Raw genomic sequence first — 24,589 nt, 5'->3', positions numbered from 1 at the left:
GATGAGGCAAAAGTCTAGCAAAGGCAAAGAATGGTTGGTCAATCTGGAGACCAATAAGATGACTGTGCAAGGGAGTTCCAGAGTTGCAGGACTGAATGGCCATGCTGATTGCAACTTGATTCGAAAAATTCCCTTGGAGGTAGCAAATCTCAATCACCACTATCTACAGCCCTCTTCATCCAAAGTGTAGCAATAGCTAGCAAAGCCTGTTCCTCTGAGGGTGGAGGCCTAAGCCAATGATCTTGCCACTGGTGTCATAAAGTAGCAAAATGCAGAAAAGAGACTAAAAGAGTACTGGTCTTTTTAAAAAAAGGGTAAATAATAAAGAAAATATTAAAATATCTGTAAGAGGTAAAGGACTGCAAATCAGTAAAGACAGAATTTTCAAATAGTTACTCTGTTCTGGGCAAGATCAGGGATTTGACAGAAGAGAAGCTATGAAGCTCCTCAAAGGTCATATGATCGCTGCCTATCTGGCCAATTGTTGTTTAGTTGTTAAGACGTGCCAAACTCTTCGTGACCCCATGGACCAGAGCATGCCAGGCCCTCCTGTCTTCCACTCCTGTCTTCCACTGTCCAACCATCTCGTCCTCTGTCATCCCCTTCTCCTCTTGCCTTCACACTTTCCCAACATCAAGTTCTTTTCCAAGGAGTCTTCTCTTCTCATGAGATGGCCAAAGTATTGGAGCCTCAGTTTCAGTATCTGCCCTTCCAGTGAGCACTCAGGTTTGATTTCCTTCAAAATGGATAGGTTTTTTCTCTTTGCAGTCCAGGGGACTCTCTAGAACCTCCTCCAGCACCACAATTCAAAAGCATCAATTCTTTGGCGGTCAGCCTTCTTTATGGTCCAACTCTCACTTCCATACATCGCTACTGGAAAAATCATAGCTTTGACTATGCAGACTTTTGTCGGCAAGGTGATGTCTCTGCTTTTTAAGATGCTGTCTAGGTTTGTCATCACTTTCCTCCCAAGGAGCAGGCATCTTTTAATTTTGTGGCTGCTGTCACCATCTGCACTGATCATGGAACCCAAGAAGGTAAAATCTGTCATGTGGAAATATGTGTGGTAGAGGAGAGCAGGAGTTGGAAGGGGGAGGAGCAAGAACTGTCAGTTTGGGATGAGAGTATAAGTAGCCAAGTCGAACTGGACATGTGGAAGCGCATGGAAGAGCTGGAGAGGCTAAGAGAGTATGAGAGAATAAAAACCCAAGCGTTATTTAGGGACTTCCCAAATCTGAAGTTAGGGGGATTGTTCCCGGATCCCCCACTCAAGGAATCAGGAGAAGCGAGATATGAGACCTTGGAGTGGTCAGTGATCGTATTTCCTAAGGGGAAATGGAGAGGACGACAGGTGATACGACCGGATTCAAGGTACAACACTCCCCCACCTGAGGGGGATTGGGCCCAGCACCCATGCTGCGGCACCATTTGTGCAGTGAGGAGTGCAGCCCTCTGGAAACCCACTGACATGGAGAAGTTTGGCCCAGCACCCCTGTGCATTCAACAGACTTTGGGTGGGAGTTTGTATTGGACAGTTATGGCTTATTGCCGGAGTTAAGTGTTTTCGATCCAATTATGAACAGTGCTGATCCTTGTGTAAATAATAAAGACAATGATGTTAGAGTTAAGAAGACATCTCCTGTGATATTTCCCATGCAAAATGAGGAGTTGTCAAAATTTGAAACTGAACCCGATCACAGGTCCACACAGTCAAAGGCTTTTGTGTAGTCAATGAAGCAGAAGCAGATGTTTTTCTGGAACTCTCTGACTTTCTCCATAATTGAGCGCATGTTAGCAATTTGGTCTCTAGTTCCTCTGCCCCTTCGAGATCCAGCTTGTACTTCTGGGAGTTCTTGGTCCACACACTGCTGAAGCCTACCTTGTAGGATTTTGAGCATAACCTTGCTAGTGTGTGAAATGAGTGCAATTGTAGGGTAGTTGGAGCATTCTTTGGCACTGTCCTTCTTTGGGATTGGGATGTAGACTGATCTTTTCCAAACCTCAGACCACTACTGAGTTTTCCAAACTTGCTGGCATATTGAGTGTAGCACCTTAACAGTGTCATATTTTAAGATTTTAAATAGTTCAACTGGAATGCCATCACCTCCATTGGCCTTGTTGTTAGCCAAGCTTTCTAAGGCTCACTTGACTTCACTCTCCAGGATGTCTGGCTCAAGCTCAGCAACCGCACTATCTGGGTTGTCTGGGATGTCCAGATCTTTCTGGTATAATTCTTCTGTGTATTCTTGCCACCTCTTCTTGATGTCTTCTGCTTCTGTTAGATACCTTCCATTTTTGTCCTTTATCATGTCAATCTTTGCACACAAACGTTCCTTTAACATCTCCAATTTTTTTTTAACAGATCTCTGGTTTTTCCCTTTCTATTATTTTCTTCTATTTCTTTGCACTGTTCATTTAAGAAGGCCCTCTTGTCTCTCCTTGCTATTCTTTGGAAGTCAGCATTCAATTTTCTGTAACTTTCCTTATCTCCCTTGCATTTTGTTTCCCTTCTCTTCTCTGCTATTTATAAGGCCTTGATGGACAGCCACTTTGCTTTCTTGCATTTCCTTTTCTTTGGGATGGTTTTTGTTGCTGCCTCCTGTATGTTACGAGGGAATTGGTTTAGATTATACCTGACTAGCCCAGTGGTTTTTCCTACTTTCTTCAGTTTAAGCTTGAATTTTGCTATAAGAAGCTGATGATCAGAGCCACAGTCAGCTCCAGGTCTTGTTTTTGCTGACTGTCTAGAGCAGGCTTGTCCAACCTGCGGCCCAAGGGCCACATGCGGCCCAGGTCGGCTCATAATGCGGCCCAGTGCAATTTTTTATTTTTAAAGAAATTCCAAAGTTTAAAGTTACACTGCTGGCGCTTGCGGCCGGAATGCGGCTGGGGCACGTCACAATGGTAGGGGAGGAGAGGGAAGGAAGGAGTGGGAGGGGAGGGGACAGGGGGGCTGCATGACTGCATTGCGCTGTCCCCGTCAATAGGTGAACCCCCTCCCGGCCCCATAAAGCCACCGGAGTCGAAGCTGGCAGCCTCTGCTCTCTGAGATCGCAGCTGCCGGTAAGCACACTTGGAGCGGGGCTGCGGAGGATGGCTAGGGCTGCCCCCCCATGTGGACCAAACCAAATTTATGTGTGGCCCAAACCAAATTTTCATCTTCTAATGTGGCCCAGGGAAGGTGAAAGGTTGGACACCCCTGGTCTAGAGCTTCTCCATCTTTGGCTGCAGAGAATATAACCAATCTGATTTCAGTATTGCCCATCTGGTGATGTTCATGTGTAGAGCCATCTTTTGTGTTGTTGGAAAAGAGTGTTTGTGATGGCCAGCTTGTTCTCTTGACAAAACTCTATTAGCCTTTGCCCTGCTTCGTTTTGAACTCCAAGGCCAAACTTCCCTGTTGTTCCTTTTATCTCATGACTCCCTGCTTTACCATTCCAGTTCCCTATAATGACAAGAACATCTTTCTTTGGTGTCAGTTCTAGAAGGTGTTGTAAAATCTTCACAGAATTGGTCAATTTCAGCCTCTTTAGCATTGGTGGTTGGTGCATAAACTTGGATTACTGTGATGTCGAAAGGTCTGCTTTGGATTCATATTGAAATCATTCTATCATTTTTGAGATTGTATCCCAGTACAGCTTTTCCCACTTGTTTGTTGACTATGAGGGCTACTCCATTCCTTCTACAGGATTCTTGCCCACAATAGCAGATATGATAATCATCTGAATTGAATTTGCCCATTCCTGTCCATTTCAGTTCACTGATGCCCAGGATGTTCAATGTTTATTCTTGCCATCTCCTGTTTAACCACATCCAGCTTACCAAGGTTCATCAATCTTACATTTCAGGTTCCTATGCAGTATTTTTCTTTGCAGTATCAGACTTTGCTTTCACTTCCAGGCGTGTCCGCAGCTGAGTGTCCTTTCGGCTTTGGCCCAACCAAATTCATTAGCTCTGGAGCTACTTGTACTTGTCCTCCGCTCTTCCTCAGTCGCATGTTGGATGCCTTCTGACCTGAGGGGCTCATCTTCCTGCGTCATATCTTTTAGCGTTTTGTTTCTGTTCATGGGGTTTTCTTGGCAAAGATACTGGAGTGGCTTGCCAGTTCCTGCTCCAGGTGGATCGCGTTTAGTCTGAACTCTCCACTATAAAAAAATCATCTGTTTTGCAGGTCTCATTCCAACAGACAAGGAATCCTATAATCTAAATACACTATTGCTATCGTAATAGTCAAACATCTTCATAAACAATCAAAATGAGGAACTTTTGGATTTACAGTAAATAAGTTGTTTTATCTCAGGTTCTCATAAAATGCTACTGCTACCTCAGTTTACACTAACAAGTAGTTACTAGTACATTTAATGATTGCACAGTCTGAAAAGTAGACTGGCTCTGTCTGAACCTTTATAAACAGAAGTAGTGAAGTTCTGCATGGGGCAAGTGTGTGATTGGTGTATAACTAACTGCCCAAATACATCACTATAAAACCTTGAAAACTGAATAGAAATGTTAACTGTATGTAAACATGATGTGTATGGATCATGTATACAGTTGGATCTAATAAGATCTGAAATATATACAGTATCTATAAAGTATGAATTCATGTGGACAGATTCTTACAGTTAGCTGAATATTTGTATGTAAGCCATGAACACGCATTCCTTTTAACAAGTCAACTGTCCTATAATACCAGATATCTAACGACGTTACACCATCTTAAATACCAGATATCTAACAATGTTACATCATCTTAAGTATGTATGAACAGATTAATAATATAGCATTCTAAAGAAGGAATTCACAGGGAAAAATTAGGAAAAAAACCTTAACTCACCATTTTAGCAGCTTCATCCAAGTCATCACAAGCAAGTATTTTCAGACCACTGTCTGTTATTAATGCTTTGGCATCATCAACCCGTGTACCTGCAGAGTCAGATTTTGTATTTCTGAATTACAGTTATTACTCTCTGTTTTTTGATGAATTTTACTGTGTTTTCCCAAAAATAAGCCAGTGTCTTATATAATTTTTTGCTCCAAAAACGCGTAAGGGCTTATTTTCGGGGGATGTTTTGTTTTTTCCATGTACAACAATCTACAGTTATTTAAATACAGTCATGCCATCTTCTTCTGGTTGCTGCACAATGGTGGAGGGCGGGGTTTCACTTAACTGGGGCTTATTTTTGGGGTAGGGCTTATATTATGAGTATCCTCAAAAATCACACTAGGGCCTATTTTCAGGTTAGGTCTTATTTTGGGGAAAACAGAATAACCAGAGCATAATTGTAACTCACAAGGAACACAATACACAGTGTGGTCCTGATGAAGTCCTGCCATTGCCATGCTCCTCACAACTGATATTTTAATAGTTTATAAAGGTTTAGAGAGTGGGAAGAAATTAAATTGCTCCTGAAGCCAACACTTGGCTTCAGGTTTCTGAATCAATTTTACAACTATCATCCATTTAGATTCAGGAGACATGACTCTGTATTATCTTAACCTAGCTTGCTGTAGCAAATCAACAATCAGCAGCAGAATTTAGCAGAAATACAAAAAGGTTGCAGGAAAATGTCTTGAAAGTCCTTCAGTACAGAACTTCTCTCTCATCATTCCTCTTTACCCTCATCATTAAATTATGTGAGATTTAGCAGGAAGACCTTTTCTCACTGAACATCTGAGGCAATCAATCATTCTCAGAAGAAATCTTGATTCAGTATCTTGGAACATTCTACTTGAAGAGGATACAGATAATGATATAATACTATACTAATTATTGTTATGTGCCATCAACTCACAACTGACATGGTGAGCCTAAAAGGGTTTTCAAGGATATTTATGGAGTGGCTTTGCCATTGCTATTCCCCAGTGATTTCCCATGACCAAGTAGGGATTTGAACGCAGGTCTCTGGTGCCTTAGTCCATCACTCTATCTACTACACCAAGTTGTTCTCATCATATTATCCTAGGATTTTAACCACTGAATATACTAATGAATAATCTCCTGAAGGCTTACATGAAGTATGAGTATCCACAAAACACACCAGAGCCTATCACTGTTCAAAAGTTAAGGTTCACACATTCAGAGAGTAGGCACACTTTGAGCATGGCTACACCAGCTACAGTGGTACACTGAAGAATGTGAGTTCTCTCACTTCACCAGCCTAAGCCTCATATGTTGAGTCTAGACATCTGAAAAGAACTGACTTTAAGAAAGTCAGTGTTGATCTATAGAACACTTATTCAGCCATTCAAGAACACTGGGGACCTGAAATATTGCAGAGATATGGAGGGGCAAGTTAGTGCTGTCTTGTTCATATTCTTAAATATGTGAATCTCATTTTCTAAATAGACTTAGATTCCCACTCCATGGTAGAGATGATGCAGCACAATGAACACTAGCTACAAGACATATGAATTTGACAACATTTGGAATGCTTACCTTGTAACCGTACAACAATAGGAATTTTTAGCTCCAAATCTTTTACTGCCATAATTATTCCTTGTGCAATCACATCGCATCGCATAATGCCTCCAAAAATATTTACCAGTATGGCTTGTACCTGTGTAAAAAAAGGAGTAACACATCATGTAAACTTAACAGAGTATTCATAGGAAAAATATTTTAAGCAATCTTTATTCTGCAACAGAAAGATTTTTTAAATAGTTTGCCTATTCAGTAGTGAGACAGTTTCTAGAGGAAAGACGCAGTCTTAAGATATTGCACCCAGCCGATGTCACTATTTGTTTCAAGTCTTCCTTTTAAAGTACAATCGTTATCTAAGTTCCTTAACATTTAAGTGTATATGTGTCTTTACATGCTCAAATACAGGAGATTCCTAAAATTCCACCCTTCCAACGAGCTGCTCAAGTCAAAGAAGAGAAGGTACTGATCTGCCTTGTCTAGGAACAAAGTTCCATGTACTCTGCAGACACAAAGAATTAGTCTGGATATTGTGACAATGCTGCCCCTGTGAGGGGACAAGAATGCAAAACAGCAGAGCAGCTTGCTTTTAATAAGCCAGCTGTTATAGCACAGTGTCCCATACATATGAAACTACAGGCAGCTATGAAAGGTACCAAACAGCCTCCAAAATATGGTCTATGAAGGGGACTTCTGAGATTTAAAAAGGAACTGACAGGAGAAGCAATTTATAGATTAGGTGGGGGAAATATCTACTTGTTGTCGTTATGTGCCGTCAAGTCACTTCTGACTTATGGCAACCCTATGAGTAAGTGATGTCCGAAATGTTCTCTCTTCAACAGCCCTGCTCAGCTTTTATAAACTCAAGCCTATGACATCCTTTAAGGCAGTGGTCCCCAACTTTTATGACACCAGGGACTGGTTTAGTTGAAGACCATTCTCCCAAGGACCGGGGCGGGGCGGGGCAGGGTAGGGTACTTATTATGCAGTAAGTTGTTGGAGGATAGCTTTCAATGGAACTCATTATGTGTATTGTGCCGGGACAGATGAGTGATGAGCATGGGCAGGAAGTGAGCTGCAAGTGAAGCTCCGCCTCTTGTTAGATCAGCAGTGGTTTAGAACCTACAGTACTAGGAGCACAGGCTCCTCTTAGATTCTAATGCCACAGGCACAGCTGATTTAGCAGCAGCAGGAGGGGAGCAGAGAGCGAAGCTCCACCTCCTGTCAGATCAGCAGCAGCATTAGAACCTAATAGGAGCGCACTGATAGGAGGCGGATCTTCACTCGCTGCTCGCCTCCTGCTTGCCACTCATTTCTCCCGGCAGCCCAATCTTTCGAAGGCCATGGATCAGTACCAGTCCGTGGCCCGGGGGTTGAGGACCCCCTGCTTTAAGGAATCCCTCTATACCATATTTGGTCTTCTGCTTTTCTTGCTGCCTTTCACCTTTCCGAGCATTATTGTTTTTTCCAGAGAATCCTGCCTTCTCATGATGTGCCCAAAGTAGGACAGACTCAGTTTGAACATTTTTGCCTCAAGATAGTTCAGGCTTGTTTTGATCTAGGACCCACTTGTTTGTTTTTCTGGCAGTCCGGGCTACCTGAAAGGCTCTCCTCCAGCACCACATTTCAAATAAATCATTTTTTCCCTGTCAGTGTTCTTAAACATCCAGTTTTCACACCCATACATGGTGATGGGAAATACAATAGCGTGGATGATCTTCGTCTTGACTTCCAGTGACACATCTGTACACTTGATGATCTTTTCTATTTCCTTCATTGCTGCTCTTCCTAGTCTCAATTTTCTTCTGATCTGATTATTGTCTCTCTTTGATGATTGATGATTGAACCAAGGGAAAAGTCTTGAACTATTTCAATTTCTTCATTGTCAATGTTAAAGTTGTGTAGTAAGGTATGAAGCAAAAACTCTGACTACATCCCAGGGGTTGAGGGGTGCACTTGATGTTAATTGTATTATGTATTTTGAGTTTAAAATATTTGTAATTTTTATCTTTCTTTTTCTTTGTATTTTTTAAAATTTGTATTTTCTGCAATAATAGTATTTTTTAAAAGTTGTGTAGTTCTTCTTCTGTAGTTATGGTTTTTGTCAACTGCAGTCCTGCTTTGGCACCTCCTTCTTTTACTTTACCTAACAGTCATTTCAAGTCATTGCTGCTTTCTGCCAGTAAGATGGTGCCATCTGCATATCTTAAACTATGGATGTTTCTTCCACCAATTTGCACTCTGCCTTCAATTGAATCTAGTCCAGCTTTCTGTATGATATGTTCTGCATTCAGACTGAACAGATAAGGAGATAAAATATATCCTTGGCTGACATCTCTGAAATATCTATCTCCTTAATCTTAATCTAAGATCAAAATCCTTTCAGCAAAAGGTAAATTGGAGTTTAGCAAACCAGTGATATCAGTATTTGGATAAGTTGCATAGTGAGGACAGACATATGGATAGATGCTTTTGGGGGAAAGGGGCTTCATCTTTGCATTCATATGTATGAGTCTGTGTCTGTGCACATCCACAGCTGCAAAACTTCTAGATGTACAGTAGAGAATTTTGATGGTAGCCCTGCTCCCTTCCTACAGCATGTGCCTAAGCAAGCTATCCCTTTGTTCAAAAATTTGTACAACATAGTGGCAGAAACAACAGAATATTGAAAGAGCTGAAAAAGTGGATAAATGAATAGATGACCAGAGAACACTGGAAATAAGCAACCAGTTTTTCTTCATTGTGATCTCTGTGCATCATTAAGTATGAATGAAGACTATGAACTTGCTTACAAAAACTAAGAGGAAGATAAGTGGGCATCTGCAACCATTGCAACACTTCTATTATCAAGCTTCTACCAGAGGTCGACAGCTGAGACTATACAGCTGCTCAACAAAGTTCAGTTAAATAGACCTCTAAGTACATATCTTTAAAGAAGACAGTGGAACTCTCCATAGTTTGGTGGAATGGCTCTTTGTGGTACATCATGGAACTTTTATCAGTTAACAGGCCAATGTAACAACTTTGTGAAGGATTGCAAAGATATTGGAGACTCCATCTTTAGGACCCAAACAAGTCAGAAAGAGTCAAGGAGATTTTTTTAATGGTGCTATATGCTTGTCCCAGCTCCTGCCAACCTAGCAGTTCGAAAGCATGCATATGCGAGTAGATAAATAGGTACCACCATGGTGGGAAAGTAATGGTGTTCTGTGTCTAGTCGTGCTGGCCATGTGACCACGGAAACTGTCTATGGACAAATGCTCACTCTATGGCTTGGAGACGGGGGATGAGCACTGCGCCCTAGAGTTGGACACGACAGGACTAAATGTCAAGGGGAACCTTTACCTTTACAACTGATTTAAAAACAAGGGCCCTTTCTGCATGCAATGCATGCAGGGATCTTTCCTGTCTCTGGTAAATGAAGGGAAGAAGGCATGAAGAATAGTAACTTGGCAAAGGTGGAAAAATCAGATAATTTAGGCTTAAAAAAACTGATAACGATGAATGACCATTTTATCTTGGTGCCATGTCAAATAAGAGGTATCTGCTTGGAGGGAACAGAATTCACTTGGTCTCCATGAAACAGTAAACAGTAACAGCAATTAAGAAGACCACCTTGATTGACAAGGAAAAAAATTCCTGTTAGAGCAGTACGACAGTGGAACCAGTTACCTCAGGTGTTGGTGAGTGCTCCAATACTGGAGGCATTCAAGAAAAACTTAGATAATCAGCTGGTAGATATCCTTTGATCTGTATTCCTGCATTGAGCAAGGGGTTGGATTTGATGGCCTTATAGGCTCCTTCCAACTTCACTTTTCCATGATTCTATGACAACAAGTTGACTGATGTTGTACCTAAGTGTTCAGAGAGGCTTCATCAACTGAATCAGTACAATTCCAAGATAGGACTCTTGTTGTAGAAGCTGGAACCTAGTGTGCAACTTCCTCAGGAACATTTTAATTTAATGGAGAGTAAAAATAGATGAGTACACCAAGGATTATGGGGCAAAGCTACCTAGTCAAGCATACTTTTACGGAAGAAAAAGATGAACTGTTAACTAAACAAAATCAGAAACCACAAAACACAGTAAAAGGAACAGTTGTCAGGATGAAAATGGTGGAAGTTTGTATAGTAGGCATCCTTCAGTCTCGAGAGATTATGGTAACGTGCTCTGTATGGAGGTCCTGGAACAGTGTGTAGTTTGGCTGAGAAAGCCAATTCAAGAGTGACAATCCCTTCCACACTGAACACAAATACAATCTGTCCCCTGTCCAGCTCCCTGGTTTTGCTGGTTTCGGGACTGGCTCTTTGCCTCAGTACAAATTGACAGTACAGTGTCAATTTGAAGAGACACTGTACAAGTGTCTCTTCAAATTGGGAGAGGCCATGATGCACCGCCTGCCTCCAGGCTGAATGCTCAGACATCAAGGTTTCCCATCTGTTGAGGTCCATTCCTAAGGCCTTCAGATCCTGCTTGCAGATATCCTTGAATCGCAGCTGTGGTCTCCCTCTGGGGTGATTTCCTTGCACTAATTCTCCATACAGGAGATCTTTCGGAATCCGACTGTCAGCCATTCTCACAACATGCCCAAGCCAGCGTAGACATCGCTGTTTCAGCAATGTATACATGTTAAAATTCCAGCTCCTTCTAGGACTACTCTATTTGGAACTTTGTCCTGCCAGGTGATACTAAAAATCCATCGGAGGCAACGCATATGGAATGCGTTCAGCTTCCTCTCCTGCACAAAGGGTCCAGGACTTGCTGCAGTACAGGAGTGTACTCAGGACACAGGCTCTATAGACCTGAATCTTGGTATATGCCATCAGCTTCTTATTAAGCCATACTTTGTGAGTCTAGAGAACATGGTAGCTGCTTTGCCAATGCGTTTATCCAGCTCCACATCTAGGGAGAGAGTGTCAGAGATCATTGAGCCAAGGTACACAAAGTCATGAACAACCTCCAATTCTTGTGTGGAGATAGTAATAGAGGGAGGTGAGTCCACGCCCTGGCCCATGACTTATTTTTTCTTCAGGCTGATTGTTAGTCCAAAGTCTTAGCAGGACTTGCTAAAATGATTCATGTGTTGTTGGAGGACTTCAGCAGAGTGGGCAATCGCTGCATCATCAGTGAAGAGGAAGCCCCGCATGCGTTTCAGTTGGACTTTGGTCTTCGCTCGCAATCTAGAGAGATTAAAGAGCTTTCTATCTGATCTAGTCCAGAGATAGACACCTTCTGTTGCAGTTCTAAAGGCCTGCTTCAGCATGACAGCAAAATAAGATCACAAATAGGGTCGGCGTGAGGACACAGTCTTATTTCACTCCGCTTCGGATGTCAAAGGGATCTGATATTGTGCCATCAAAAACTACAGTGCCCTTCGTTTTGTCATGAAGGGACCTGATGATGTTAAGGAGTCGAGGTGGAAGTATTTTAAAAAGGCCATCCCTGCTAACCAAATCAAAGGCCTTTGTGAGATCTATGAAGGCCACAAAGAATGGCTGTTGTTGTTCCCTACATTTCTCCTGCAAATGTCTGAGGGAAAATACCATGTCGGTGGTGGATCTATTAACTCAAAATCCACACTGTGATTCTGGACAAACTCTTGTCTACAAGCACCTGGAGTATCTTCAGCACAACACGGGCCAGCAGGTTCCCGACAATGCTGAGAAGAGACATGCCATGGTAGTTATTGCAGTCGCCCGTCTCCTTTGTTCTTATACAATGTGACGACATTTGCATCCTTCATGTCCTGTGGTACTCCACCTTCCCTCCAGGAGAGACAAAAGACTTCATACAAGTGGTGATGATCTCTTTACAGCACTTCAGCAGGGATGTTATCCTTCCCAGGTGCCTTGCTAGAGGCGAGGGAATCCAAGGCCGCTTTTATTTCTACTAAAGTTGGTTCACTGTCCTGCTCTTCCAAGACAGGCAGGCACTCAATGTTATTTAATGCCTCTTCGGTTACTACATTCTTTCTGGAATACAGCTCAGAGTAGTGCTGCACCCAGCGTTCCATCTGCTGTGCTCGGTCCTGGATGATCACGCTTGTAGCAGACTTCAAGGGAATACCAAATATTTTGCTCTTATACAAACTTTTGTATAAGAGCAAAATATTTGGTACTTATAATCATAACAGCACTTTGCAGACTGTTATCAGATAAAATGAATATCTGAATAAACCAGGGAGCTTGTTTTGATCTTGTGAGGCTAGTCTCTAGGATTGGTGCAGAATGCATTAAGAAGGTGTGCAATACAAGAAATAGTTAACATACCATGATTTACAGAGTCTACATCATGGTTTATTCAATGAAATAATTATTCCTATTAAAATACTTAAAATATACTCGCACACAAATTTCCGGATCATTAAGATATTTCAGCCATATGTTAAGTTTGAGTGTTAGACCAAGTAATAAAAAAGAACAAGTTGCAGGCCAGAAAGTTTTGTAAGCAGGTCACTCATGTAGTGTGGGGTTGGAGTCAGCGCACTGAAAGCCAGCTGAGAAACCTTTGTGTAAATAAAATGACACAGTCCCACCATGCAGAAAGGTTGTTCAGAGTCTGCCAGGGAAGATGGGTTGCACAATGTTTTGACATATTTAACTTGTACCTTACTTAAATCTTTTACTAAGGAAGTTACATTTCAATCATTAGGTCAATTTACTAGGAACAGATGTAAAAGAATAGGCATCTGTTCAGTTTTAAAGATAGGAAGTAGAGATACACATCCTTGGGTGTGGTTTGAAGGCACATAATACAGCAAGCATGTTAAACCTAAGTGGATCAGTGCCTGGATGGAGAGGTCTACAGAATGCTTTGTGTGCTATTGAGCTCCTTCAAAAAGTGGGGAAAGATAGGATACAAAGGTGAAGAAAACTATTATTTTAAATTTTCTTCACTGAAAATTTCAGGTTTTGTTTCTTTTAATATACAGTATAAATAAAGCAAACAGCAAACATAAATTAAGCTTTCAGTGGTGAAAAGTGAAGTTTAACTAAATCACAAAAATAAGATTATAATCTTGCACACATTGACTAATGATAAATTTCACTGAACACTGTGGGATTTCTTTATAAATCCAAAAAACTGTGCTGCAGCTGGTTAGTATGTCCCTTGACAAAAGAGTGCCAGTTATTCATACAAAACATTGCATTTATAAACAGAACTGCTACTCATCACTAGATCTCAAGAAAGAAATATGAAGTTAAATGGAGAACTCCAAATAGCAACTGGGTTCTTCTTACCTTTTTATCTGAGGTAATAAGCTTAAAGGCCTCAGTTACTTGCTGCGCTGTAGCACCACCTCCAACATCAAGAAAATTTGCTGGAGTGCCTCCATGAAGCTTAATTATATCCATTGTGGCCATTGCAAGACCTGCTCCATTCACTAGGAGTGAGTGAGACAGCCAGCCAGAGAATGAAAGAGAATGAAAGAGAGAGAGATACTGAGAATAAGAACGACTCCAGGCATCAGCACCACTGGAGTCTCTGTATCCAACATAACCTACCCAGACACCCGATGTTTCCATCTAATCCTATATAATTCAGATCTGCCTTTGCTGCTTGCCTGTCTCTCTCGTCTTCTTGTGTCCAGTCCCGCAGGTTGAAGATTTTCTCCTGACGATAAGCTGAATTGCTATCAAAGTTTATCTTTGCGTCCATACACATCACTTGGAAGAAAAACAAATTGTGTTTATATTCCTTAGCACTCAGAACAATAACTGTTTCCATAAAAGTCTGTAAAATTAAGAGTTGCATCATGCAATCTTTTTTCCTTTTATTTAGAACAGAAGTTCCACTTTGGAAGGAATCCCAAGAAAATCAAGGTTACTTGACAAAGGAGTCCATATCTGCCTTTTCTGAACACAATAGCATCTATGGTGACCTCTCTCACTTGCCTGGGAGATGACTTCTCCTTCATGGATTTTTAAAAGACAATAAACATTTTTTATAACATGACTTGCCAGTCTGCAAAGTGAAGAGCCAGCCAAGCTTCTAGCCATCTCCTTTGTTACTCCAGAATAACCCTGGGCATCAGGTAGGCATTCTTATGGAATCAATAAGGTGAGCCAGAGGGAGGCTAGCACTTCAGTTTGCAATGTGAGACAGGCTTGTGATGAAAAAAGCCTTTTTCTTTTTGTAGAGTATATGTAAAAATATTCAGATCTTGTAAATTTAAGAGGGATAGCTCGTATATGCATGATTCACACACAGATTCTATTCACCAAACCATTATTAAGTTAATTGTTTATGCTGGCACCTACAGAATGCCGGGGGGGGGGTGTCCATCACCTTATGGATCCACATAATTTTTAAAAGAGCACTAACTCTAAAAAAAATAGTAAATTATGCAACTCAACTGTGGGTGCAGAAGTAACCTCTGGCTTACTTGCAGTTACTTCCATAGATATGTGATATGACTTGCTCCTGGTCTGGAGGAGTTCCCTTTTAGAAATCATGAGCACTTCAGTCAAGCATATCTCCCAATAGCAATTATTTTTTGGTGACACATTCTCAGAATTCCAAGTGGACCCCATACATTTGCAATATACTAGAAAATAGAGGTTTGTTTTTCTAAGATCTCCATGTGGCCTGTTGAAGAATGAGGTACTAAAATCCTGAGTTGGTCTTATAGTTTTGGCTGGGGCAAGGATATCACTGTATTTTTAAACACCTCTATTGAGGAACACTTATCTCTTCCACAGGTTCTGCATATATAATTCATACACTGAAGCCAAAGCAGTTGTTACCATTCCTGTGATCCACAATCACTGTCTGTGGGAAAGGACCTGGATTCACCTGCACAGCTTGAAAGACACAGGAGAATTTCTTCCTCCTGTATGTCTAGAAGAAAACTGATAATCTATTTGTGAAAAATTGGTATAAAGGGGTCTGGAACTTAGCTGTATCTAACATTTAACTCAAGAATATGGCATGCACAAGTGACTCAGGTAATTTTGATGCAACCTGCTTTCATTACTTATAGTCAACTGCACAGAGACAAATATGCCAATCCTAATACTGTACTCATGGGACTATATGGGTTATGTGCTGGCCTAAGTCCTCTTCAAATGTTCCTTCTGTTCTCACTGAAAAGAATGAAATGTCAAACCTTGTGACTATCAACTTCATAACTGTAAAGGAGGATGGGCAACAAACAGTACCTTTCCATCAGGCCATAATTGTCTGCATACTTTTTTCAGCTAATTTTTTCAAACATCCTTTACTGTAACAAATTTTATACTCAGTAACAAGCTTTTCATAAATTACAATATCAAATAATCCCATTAAAAAGTGCTTTACCAATTCCTGTGGAATCTTCAACCATAGGGTTAATTTCTACCATAGTGGCATCAAATTTAATGAAGAGGTTGTATATCTTAATCATAGTATCAGCTGCTTCATTTATCAAGTTAAGAGGAAATCCCATTTTCTTGGCCAGCTAGAAAAAGAAAGGACAGAATGAATCACGCCAGAAAATTAAACAATAGGGTGGATGGAGAGGCGTACAAGAGACACAGTGCATTATCTGTTTGTGTTTTACCATACTTCAGGATTCCTATTGTATAGGCTATTCTGTCAAGAGCAGAATACTGTTGGAAAGGAAAAGGTTACAAGATTCAGTAATTGCATTCCAAACCTTCCACTCTCTAGCTGGCTAATGGCTTCTGGGTCCATATTGACTGAAATACTGCTCAACAGGGTCCACCTGCATAATGGTAATGATGTCATTGGAAGTGACAATTGCTGTTGATTAAATATTCCCTTTGCGATTTTGGGATGCACGCTACTTCATCATATTGTCTGTGAGTCTGACGGTCTAGCATATTTTCTTTCATTTCAACGGGCTATATGCATGCACACAGGTTTTTAAAAGTCATTACAAATCAAGGAGTCAATATTTCAGTACCCGGACAGCTTGTTCCTTTTGGATGCCTTCCACAATGTCAATAGGTTCCTTAGCAATAGCATCAGGATTCTCTGCTGCCACATCTTCAATATTGACACCACCTTGGGCACTGCCAATAAGTACAGGGCCCTAAAAAGAAGAAAACTTTTTAGCAAGATAATACTTATAATAATCATTGCTTTTATGAACAGCACATTCTGTGAAAAATATACAATTAAACTAAACAGCAAAAATATACAAGTTCTATATATGCAAAATATGAAAGATGTCCAAATTTATTTTAGTATCTAGGATCTAGAAACCTAATTATGGGACTGGTGCACTTTATAATACAAATGCTTAGTCTCTGAGGAATGACAGGCAGGTTACTTATCTGTAACAGTAGTTCTTCAAGTGGTCATCTGTGAATTAACACACCTGGGTGTTCTGCGCAAATGCATAATTCACAGAGATGATGAAGAAGAAGAATCATTTTAAAAATTACCAGAGAAAGAAACTTCTCAAAAAAATCTCATGCACTGTCCTGAATCTCACCAATACATTTCCAAAGGAAATTAAATAATGAGCTTTTAAGGGTAACAAGTTTATTTATAATAATGTATTATGTTACAAACTAAATAGTCTTCTATCTTGGTTTAATAAATAACAACAACTAAACTAGATGAATGTAGATGGGCTTTTTTGTCAATCTGCCTTGTTCCCATCTTGTTCCCATTGGTTGTTTGACTTAATAATATAGGCACTTTATAAACATCGTCTTCTGACTCCATTTTGTTTCCAGTGTCTGTCTCTTCTAGCATTGATAGAAAAAAATCAATGCTTAATTTTGGTGCAGAAAATCTTCCATTGCTATTAATTTCTTAATCACCTCTGAAATGTCTGCTAATACTTGCGAGTCATCAGCAGCACTGACACTGACATCATGTACTACCTTTCTTTGGGTGTTAACCCTTTCCAACCTATCCAGGTATACATATATAAACTTATACATATTAGGACTTTTGATATACAGTGGTGCCTCACACAACGATGTTAATTGGTTCCAAAAAAATCAACGTTGTGTGAAACATCGTTCTGTGAAACACCATTTCCCATAGGAATGCATTGAAAACTGGTTAATCCGTTCCAATTGGAACGGATTGCTGTCTTTAAGTGAAAAAACCCATAGGAAACATCGTTGAGTGAAACAATGTTTCCTCCATTGGAATGTATTGAAGCCGACTCAATACATTTCAATGGCTTTGCGAAGTCCTTTTTCGCTCCTGTAAAAGTGCCTTACAATGTTTGGAACAGGTTTTAAATGCTTGCAATCGTTAGCCCACCTCCTGAACCCTATGCAAACTTAATTTGATGTTGTTCTGAGTCGTCTTTAATTTTTGGTGATTTTTTGAATTTTCTCTCATTGGAATGCATTGGACGGAAAGTTCAATGCATTCCAATGAGAGAAAATTCAAAAAATCACCAAAAATTAAGGACGACTCAGAACAACACCAAATTAAGTTTGCATAGGGTTCAGGAGGTGGGCTAACGATTGCAAGCATTTAAAACCTGTTCCAAACATTGTAAGACCCTTAAAAATGAGCGAAAATGGAAGAGCTTCAAAAGCACTGAAGCCGGCTTCAGTGCTTTTGAAGTCCTTTCCGATGTCCGTTTTCGCTCATTTTTAAGAGTCTTGCAATGTTTAGAACAGGTTTTAAATGCTTGCAATCGTTAGCCCACCTCCTGAACCCTATGCAAACTTAATTTGGTGTTGTTCTGAGTCGTCCTTAATTTTTGGTGATTTTTTGTTTTCCTTATTTAAATGCATTGAACTGTCCATTCAATTGATTTAAATGGGGGAAATAAAAAAATCACCAAAAATTAATGAAGACTCAGAACAAAACCAAATTAAGTTTGCACATGTTTCACAAGGTGCACTATGGAATGCATGCATTTAAAACAGGTTTCAAACATTTTAAGACACTTTTAAATGAGCAAAAAGGGACATCGTTAAGTGAAATTCCCCCATAGAGAACATCGTTAAACGATGGGGGAAATTCCTCAAAAAAGCCCATCGCTGTGTGAATTCATCGTTGTATGAAGCAATCGTTGTGTGAGGCACCACTGTATACTGTTCCTTAATGACATGAATCCATTCTCACAATAGATTACTACATAGATATTATAAATGGAGTGGAGACAGAATAGAAGAATGGGTTCACACCAGCTATGATTTCATCCTGAATGCTGAAAATGACAGTTAAGCATACAACATAAAGGCATTCAAAAATGCAAAAGATCCAGCAGAAAAGAATATAAATCTAGGAACAAATATATGAATCAAATATATGACCAAGTCACACGTTGGCCTGTTCAAACCCTGTCAGGAAAGGGCATCAACAACTTAAAGTTCCTGATACATGTTGTATGTCAAAGTCAAAGTCTTGAAGTGCCAAACTCCACCATATGGAGTTTCTTATTTTCCTCCTTGGTAGAGTGAAGCCAGCATGCTCGGTCTGCAGACAAAACACTTCTCCCACAAATTTTGGCACCTTATCTTAACAAACACAATAGCTTAACATTCCTTTTTAGGAATGGACTAGTGACTTTTTCACTCAGAAGACATCTTACTAAGCAACAATATAGGATGAATTTCACCATCTGGCCCCTCTTCCACAACCACTGCACCCATACCTTTCTTGCAAGCATTGATGCCAATGATGAAAGGCTTATCGAATTTACGTGCAGTCAGCACAGGATCAGACATGACAACATTCTTCAGCCCTAGAAGTCTTTCTGGTAATTTGTTGTGTACTGTACTGTACTGTTAGGTTAGTTCCAAGTGAGGTTTATCAGCAGGACAGCAACCTAGCTATGGGGATAAATCTTCTATAGTACCATGTCAAATGCAGGAAGAACCGGACTTGTTTCTTGGACCAAGGGACAGATTCGGCATCCAAGGGGCTGATAGTTCTTGGCCAACCTCCTGCTCAAGGTCGGTCTCTCTGTTCGGAAGAAACTAGCACATTTTTTTCTTGATGGTCAGTCTGGAGTTCTGATGCGTTGCGGAATAGTCTAGACATGTTGCAAGTCATCATGATAGGTATCCAAGAACACAACAGTGTCATCCAGATAAGGCACTGTAAAATCTACATACCTCCCTAGTAGAGAGTCCACCAACGTCTGGAAGGTGGCGGATAAATTGCATAGGCCAAAGGAAAGCACATTAAACTTAATCAGAAAGACTGTTCCGTGTTTCGATTCCTCATTCAGGGATATTTGGGATAGGTCTAGGGTGCAGATTTGCTGTGCATGGCCCTTCTTTCTCCAACTGTTTATCTACATGAGGCAGTGGATGTTTTTCCAAATGTGTTAGGATATTCAGGGATCAAGTCGGACACAACTAAACAACTAAACAACAACAATAATCCACACAAAACTGCATTTCTATTCCTTGTTTAAGCACTAATGTGATGGCAGAAAGCAGGAATATATCAATCTCAAGTATCTCTTATTTCTTTCTCAATAGCCACTTTTCCCACAGATTAAACCCTATGTATAGTGGGATTTCATCCACTTGGACATTGTTTGCATTACCAGCATGATATAGCTTCCTTATCATACGTGGTGCAGATAAGAGTGTCCTGTGAAAATGAGAAGTCATTGTAAAGAACTGTTGCTATTGGTCTGCATCAAGTCTCTGTGCAGACTTCACGTCCTCAAGGTCTTCACCACTGGTCTTATCATAATAAGCTCTCTCTGGTCATTCCACATCATCAGTGTCTTGGACTGAAACCTGGAGTATATGGCACACTTGGGAGTTCAGAGAATTCACATTATACACCTTAGGCTTTTAGCCTTTTGTTTCTGTTCATGGGGTTTTCTTGGCATAGATACTGGGGTGGCTTGCCACTTCCTGCTCCAGGTGGATCGTGTTTAGTCAGAACACTCCACTGACTGAAAGTGAGAGCTGGACCATAAAGAAGGCTGACCGCAGAAGAATTGATGCTTTTGAATTGTGGTGCTGGAGGAGACTCTTGAGAATCCCCTGGACTGCAAGGAGAACAAACCTATCCATTCTAAAGGAAATCAACCCTGAGTGCTCACTGGAAGGACAGATCCTGAAGCAGAGGCTCCAATACTTTGGCCATCTCATAAGAAGAGAAGACTCCTTGGAAAAGACCTTGATGTTAGGAAAGTGTGAAGGCAAGAGGAGAAGGGGACGACAGAGGACGAAATGGTTGGACAGTGTCATCGAAGCTACCAACATGATTTTGACCCAACTCCAGGAGGCAGTGGAAGACAGGAGGGCCTGGCGTGCTCTGGTCCATGGGGTCACGAAGAGTTGGACACGGCTTAATAACTCAACAACAACCACCTTAGGCTTAATGTTAGTTTCTGAAAAACTCTATTTAGATAGTTCACAGCTGCTATGCATTCACGAACTGTGCACAGGACTTCCCAGGAAGTTTGCATCTTGTTGTGCTGAAGCACTAAAACCAATATTTGGTCTCCTTCACTAAAACACCTTTTTCTGGCATGCTTCTTATGAGGCCTTTTGTTCCTGTTGGGCCTCCTGGAGATTAGAAACTACCTTTCTTTGGATGGTAACCCTTTCCAATCTTTCCATGTTGCAAGCCTGTAACAAACATATTTTGACATATGCTGCTGCCAAATGACATGGATAAACCCACTGTCACACCAGCATGATATTTCCATTTCTTAATGAACTCGCATGCCAAATCCTTGACTGTTTAGGAAGCTTGTATGAGTAAGAAACAAGCCGAGAGCTTTCTAGCAGCAGCAGCAAAGAATGAAAACTTCAAAAAACTAAACAAAAATGAATTAGTCATAACCTTATATTAACAAACCCTTCTCTTGTCACCAGGAAATTGTCTTTATTATATGTCTAATACTGCTCATGTCTAATATGTCTAATACTGCTCAAAGAGTGAAAGCAAGGGGACAACAGAGGACGAGATGGTTGGACAGTGTCATCGAAGCGACCAACATGAATTTGACCCAACTCCAGGAGGCAGTGGAAGACAGGAGGGCCTGGCGTGCTCTGGTCCATGGGGTCACGAAGAGTCGGACACGACTAAACGATTAAACAACAACAATACTACTCATATCCAAGGGAATGATAGATCCTTGCATTGTACTACAAAAACAGTATTGGGTGGGTATGATACAAGAATTTTTAACAGCATCCTAAAACATATACGTATATAATGTGTGTGTGCATGTACACATACATCTTCCTCTGTCTATATATATATCTCCATGGTTGTGAACACAGACACTACAATTGTAAACCATCATTGCAAACAGTTTTCATTCAAGTCCAGAACAATGCACTCTGAGAGCATTTCTCTCCAAAGAATGATCTACTTACCTGATATGATCGTTCCATGGTAATTGCAAAATAGTACTCTCTCCTGGGATATCTCCGCTCACAGATAAATACTTGATTACATATCCTGCCCTTCTCTCCTGTCTGCTTAGTGTGTAACTTTTTTCCAATCATTCTGGAAGAAATCTCTCTTGCTTCTTCTGGACTAAATTACAAACAGAGTTCAAGACAAAACAGAAAGAAATAGATCATAAAATCTACGTTATTTAGCTATATATTTATGGAATATATGGCTGTTAATAACCATTGTACTAGTGAATCCCTTATATTATCTTCAGTATTATCTTCCGTATTATACTGAAAATAATACTATACAGAATTATTATCAGAGACAGCATAGCTCTAAATATCAATTGCCAGAGAACTTGAGCATGAGGGTGCACTTCCTGCAGGCATCTGTTTGACCTCTATGGAAACAGGATGCTGGATTACACAAGCCTCCAATCTGATCCAGCATGTCACTTCTTAGGTTCTTACATCAAGTGCATTAATTAAAGCTAGAACTGCAACTAATGTTTCAAATAACTTTGGGCAGTCTTAGAAAATAGGTATATTGAAATTATTCCAACAAATATTTGAGGTATGTGGACTAAAGTTCCAGCATGCTCATTGGTTCAACTTACGAAAATACTATTTTCACTCCTCCTTTCAGGCCACCTTCAAAAGTTCCTTTTCCCCGGCCACCAGCTAAAACCTGTGCCTTTACAACAAGGTCCTTTGTACCTAGAACAGAAGGATTTGACAAGAACTGTTCTAAAATTAAACATTCCAGAAATATTTTGTGAAGTCACAACCTATAACAAATCTCATTTTTAAAATAAGTTGTAAAATAACATAGACATGCAAATCCCACTTTAACCTTTTTCCTGAGAAGTAAAGGAGAAATCAAGCTTTATTGCTGTTTGCAAGTCAGAAACTATATTTATAAACTAGATTTCTATTAATGCATCCTAAAATAGCACTGGCTTTTTTTGCAGTCAGCTGTTGGCTCATATTAAGGTTTTCATCTACAACAATCCTTCTCACTTGTAGTGTTATTGAGTCAAGTATCCCCCATCTTGTAACTGTGCATTTGCTTTCCCCACTTAGGTGTAGAACTTTGCATTTAACCCTGTTAAATTTCATTCTGTTGTTTTCAGCCCACTGCGCAATCTTATCAAGATCTTTTTCAATTTTGTTCCTGTCTTCCAAGTGATCAACTATTCCACCCAATTTTGTGTCATCTGCAAATTTGATAAATATCCCCTGCACTCCCTCATTTCTGTCAAAAATGTTGAAGAGCACTGGACCTAGTACTGAGCCTTGTGGTACCCCACTTGTTACCTTCTTCCACTTTGAGAAGTAGCTATTGATAAGCACTCCCCGAGTACGATTCTGAAACCAACCGTGTATCCACCTGACACTTGCTCTATCCAGCCTACAACTAGTGGGATAATCAGAATATAATAGGGCATTTTCTAAAAAGTGTTTTTTTTTAAAAAAAAATAAAATTTTATTAACATCCATAGTATGACAATGCAAGTAAGAACTGTAGTACAATACTATCACATTACTTACATATTCTTTCAGTAGATTCTTTATACATCCATTAATTCCTATTTTAACATACTTAGGTTTTTTTTAAATATTACATGCCAACAATCCAAATTACTTCTCATATCACATTCTTCTTTTCTTGAGCTAATTCCATATGTTAATAATGGCTGCCAGGTTTTCATAAATTTATCCTATTTTATTTCCCCTCAATATATTTTAATTTGATTGGTCAGCTTTTCCATCAGGACCATTTGCCAGATTCTGTTCTCAAATTTTTGTACTGAAACATCTTGAGCATTTTCCAATTTTGTGCAATTTCAACTCTTGTTGCAGCAATAAGATGTGCAATTAGGTCTTTACTGAATAATTTTTCATTTCTGTCTTTATTAAAAATAATAATAAAGCTTCATTTTAAATAATTTTTGATTCAACAATGTTTCTTTCCATTTAATTATTTTCTGCCAATATGCTTCCACTTTGGGGCAAGAGATCCACATGTGCTGTTGTTGTTGTTTTATGTATTTTTTAAATTTTCTAACAGACAATTTAAAAGCATAGATATATAGCATATTACGCATTTAAAGAATAATCATAAAGTGATAAAGAATCCCTAATGGTCAAACAATAAACAAAAATAATCTAAATATAAAAAAAGAAAAAATCTAAGGCTCAGCATAAAAGCAATCTTGTATACAGTATTTGAGTAATTCTTCTGATGATATACTATTCATGACATCCCATTTTTTATTCATTTTCTGTTCCTTTGCTGCAGGATTTTTACTTTCCACCAATTATAAAATAAATTCCAGCTTAGATAATATCATGAGTTCAGATCAGGAGGTGTTTTGCTTGAAAGTTCATATGCCAATTATATAGTGTGTATTATCCAATGGGAGATGGTTTGTGATTATGCTGGAGTGCCTTTATGGGGACCATGGAGACATATGAGTAATCCTGAGGACTTCCTAAATGCTTTTGTCCTGTTGGTGTAGAAGGCTAGAGCCCTTCAGACGTCCAGCATGTGGACCATGTGCCCGATGGGTGAAGAAGGAGATGGAAATAACGTTGGTAAAATTAGTGGTTGATTCATGTGAAAATCAGAGACTACTTTTGGAAGAAATGACACATCAAAGTAGATAGTAACTTTATCAGGGTAAAATTGTAGGTATGGAGGGATCGGAGAGCTGCTAATTCGCTGGCTCACTTGGCAGATGTTATTTTTTTTCCTGTATTTTTCGTATAAAATAAAATTTAAAAAAAGAGATGTTATTGCCACCTGTCTTCAGGGATAATAATTTTTCATTACACCTGGCCATTGGTTCAAAGGGTGGTTTA

General features: G+C 39.9%; 2 protein-coding genes across 2 annotated transcripts in view; one reads left to right on the top strand and one right to left on the bottom strand.

The window, feature by feature from the left end:
- The window catches only part of SUCLA2 (succinate-CoA ligase ADP-forming subunit beta), a 47,325-nt gene that overhangs the window by 3,789 nt on the left and 18,947 nt on the right, over window positions 1-24,589 (bottom strand). The window contains exons 3-10 of the mRNA XM_020814831.3: window positions 22,342-22,441; window positions 21,701-21,863; window positions 16,327-16,455; window positions 15,720-15,858; window positions 13,925-14,086; window positions 13,661-13,803; window positions 6,437-6,557; window positions 4,835-4,923 (exon numbers count right to left, since the gene is read on the bottom strand). Of these exons, the coding sequence (XP_020670490.1) occupies window positions 4,835-4,923; window positions 6,437-6,557; window positions 13,661-13,803; window positions 13,925-14,086; window positions 15,720-15,858; window positions 16,327-16,455; window positions 21,701-21,863; window positions 22,342-22,441 (1,046 nt within the window). The remainder of the gene's footprint in view (window positions 1-4,834; window positions 4,924-6,436; window positions 6,558-13,660; window positions 13,804-13,924; window positions 14,087-15,719; window positions 15,859-16,326; window positions 16,456-21,700; window positions 21,864-22,341; window positions 22,442-24,589) is intronic.
- The window catches only part of MED4 (mediator complex subunit 4), a 38,579-nt gene continuing 29,111 nt past the window's right edge, over window positions 15,122-24,589 (top strand). The window contains exon 1 of the mRNA XM_078378702.1: window positions 15,122-15,367. The gene's annotated coding sequence lies outside the window, so the exon portion shown is untranslated. The remainder of the gene's footprint in view (window positions 15,368-24,589) is intronic.

The sequence above is a fragment of the Pogona vitticeps genome, chromosome 1, assembly GCF_051106095.1.
Source record: "Pogona vitticeps strain Pit_001003342236 chromosome 1, PviZW2.1, whole genome shotgun sequence".
Lineage (NCBI taxonomy): Eukaryota > Metazoa > Chordata > Lepidosauria > Squamata > Agamidae > Pogona > Pogona vitticeps.
Note: the sequence above shows the minus strand (reverse complement) of the source record. Positions and strands in the feature narration are given on the sequence as shown.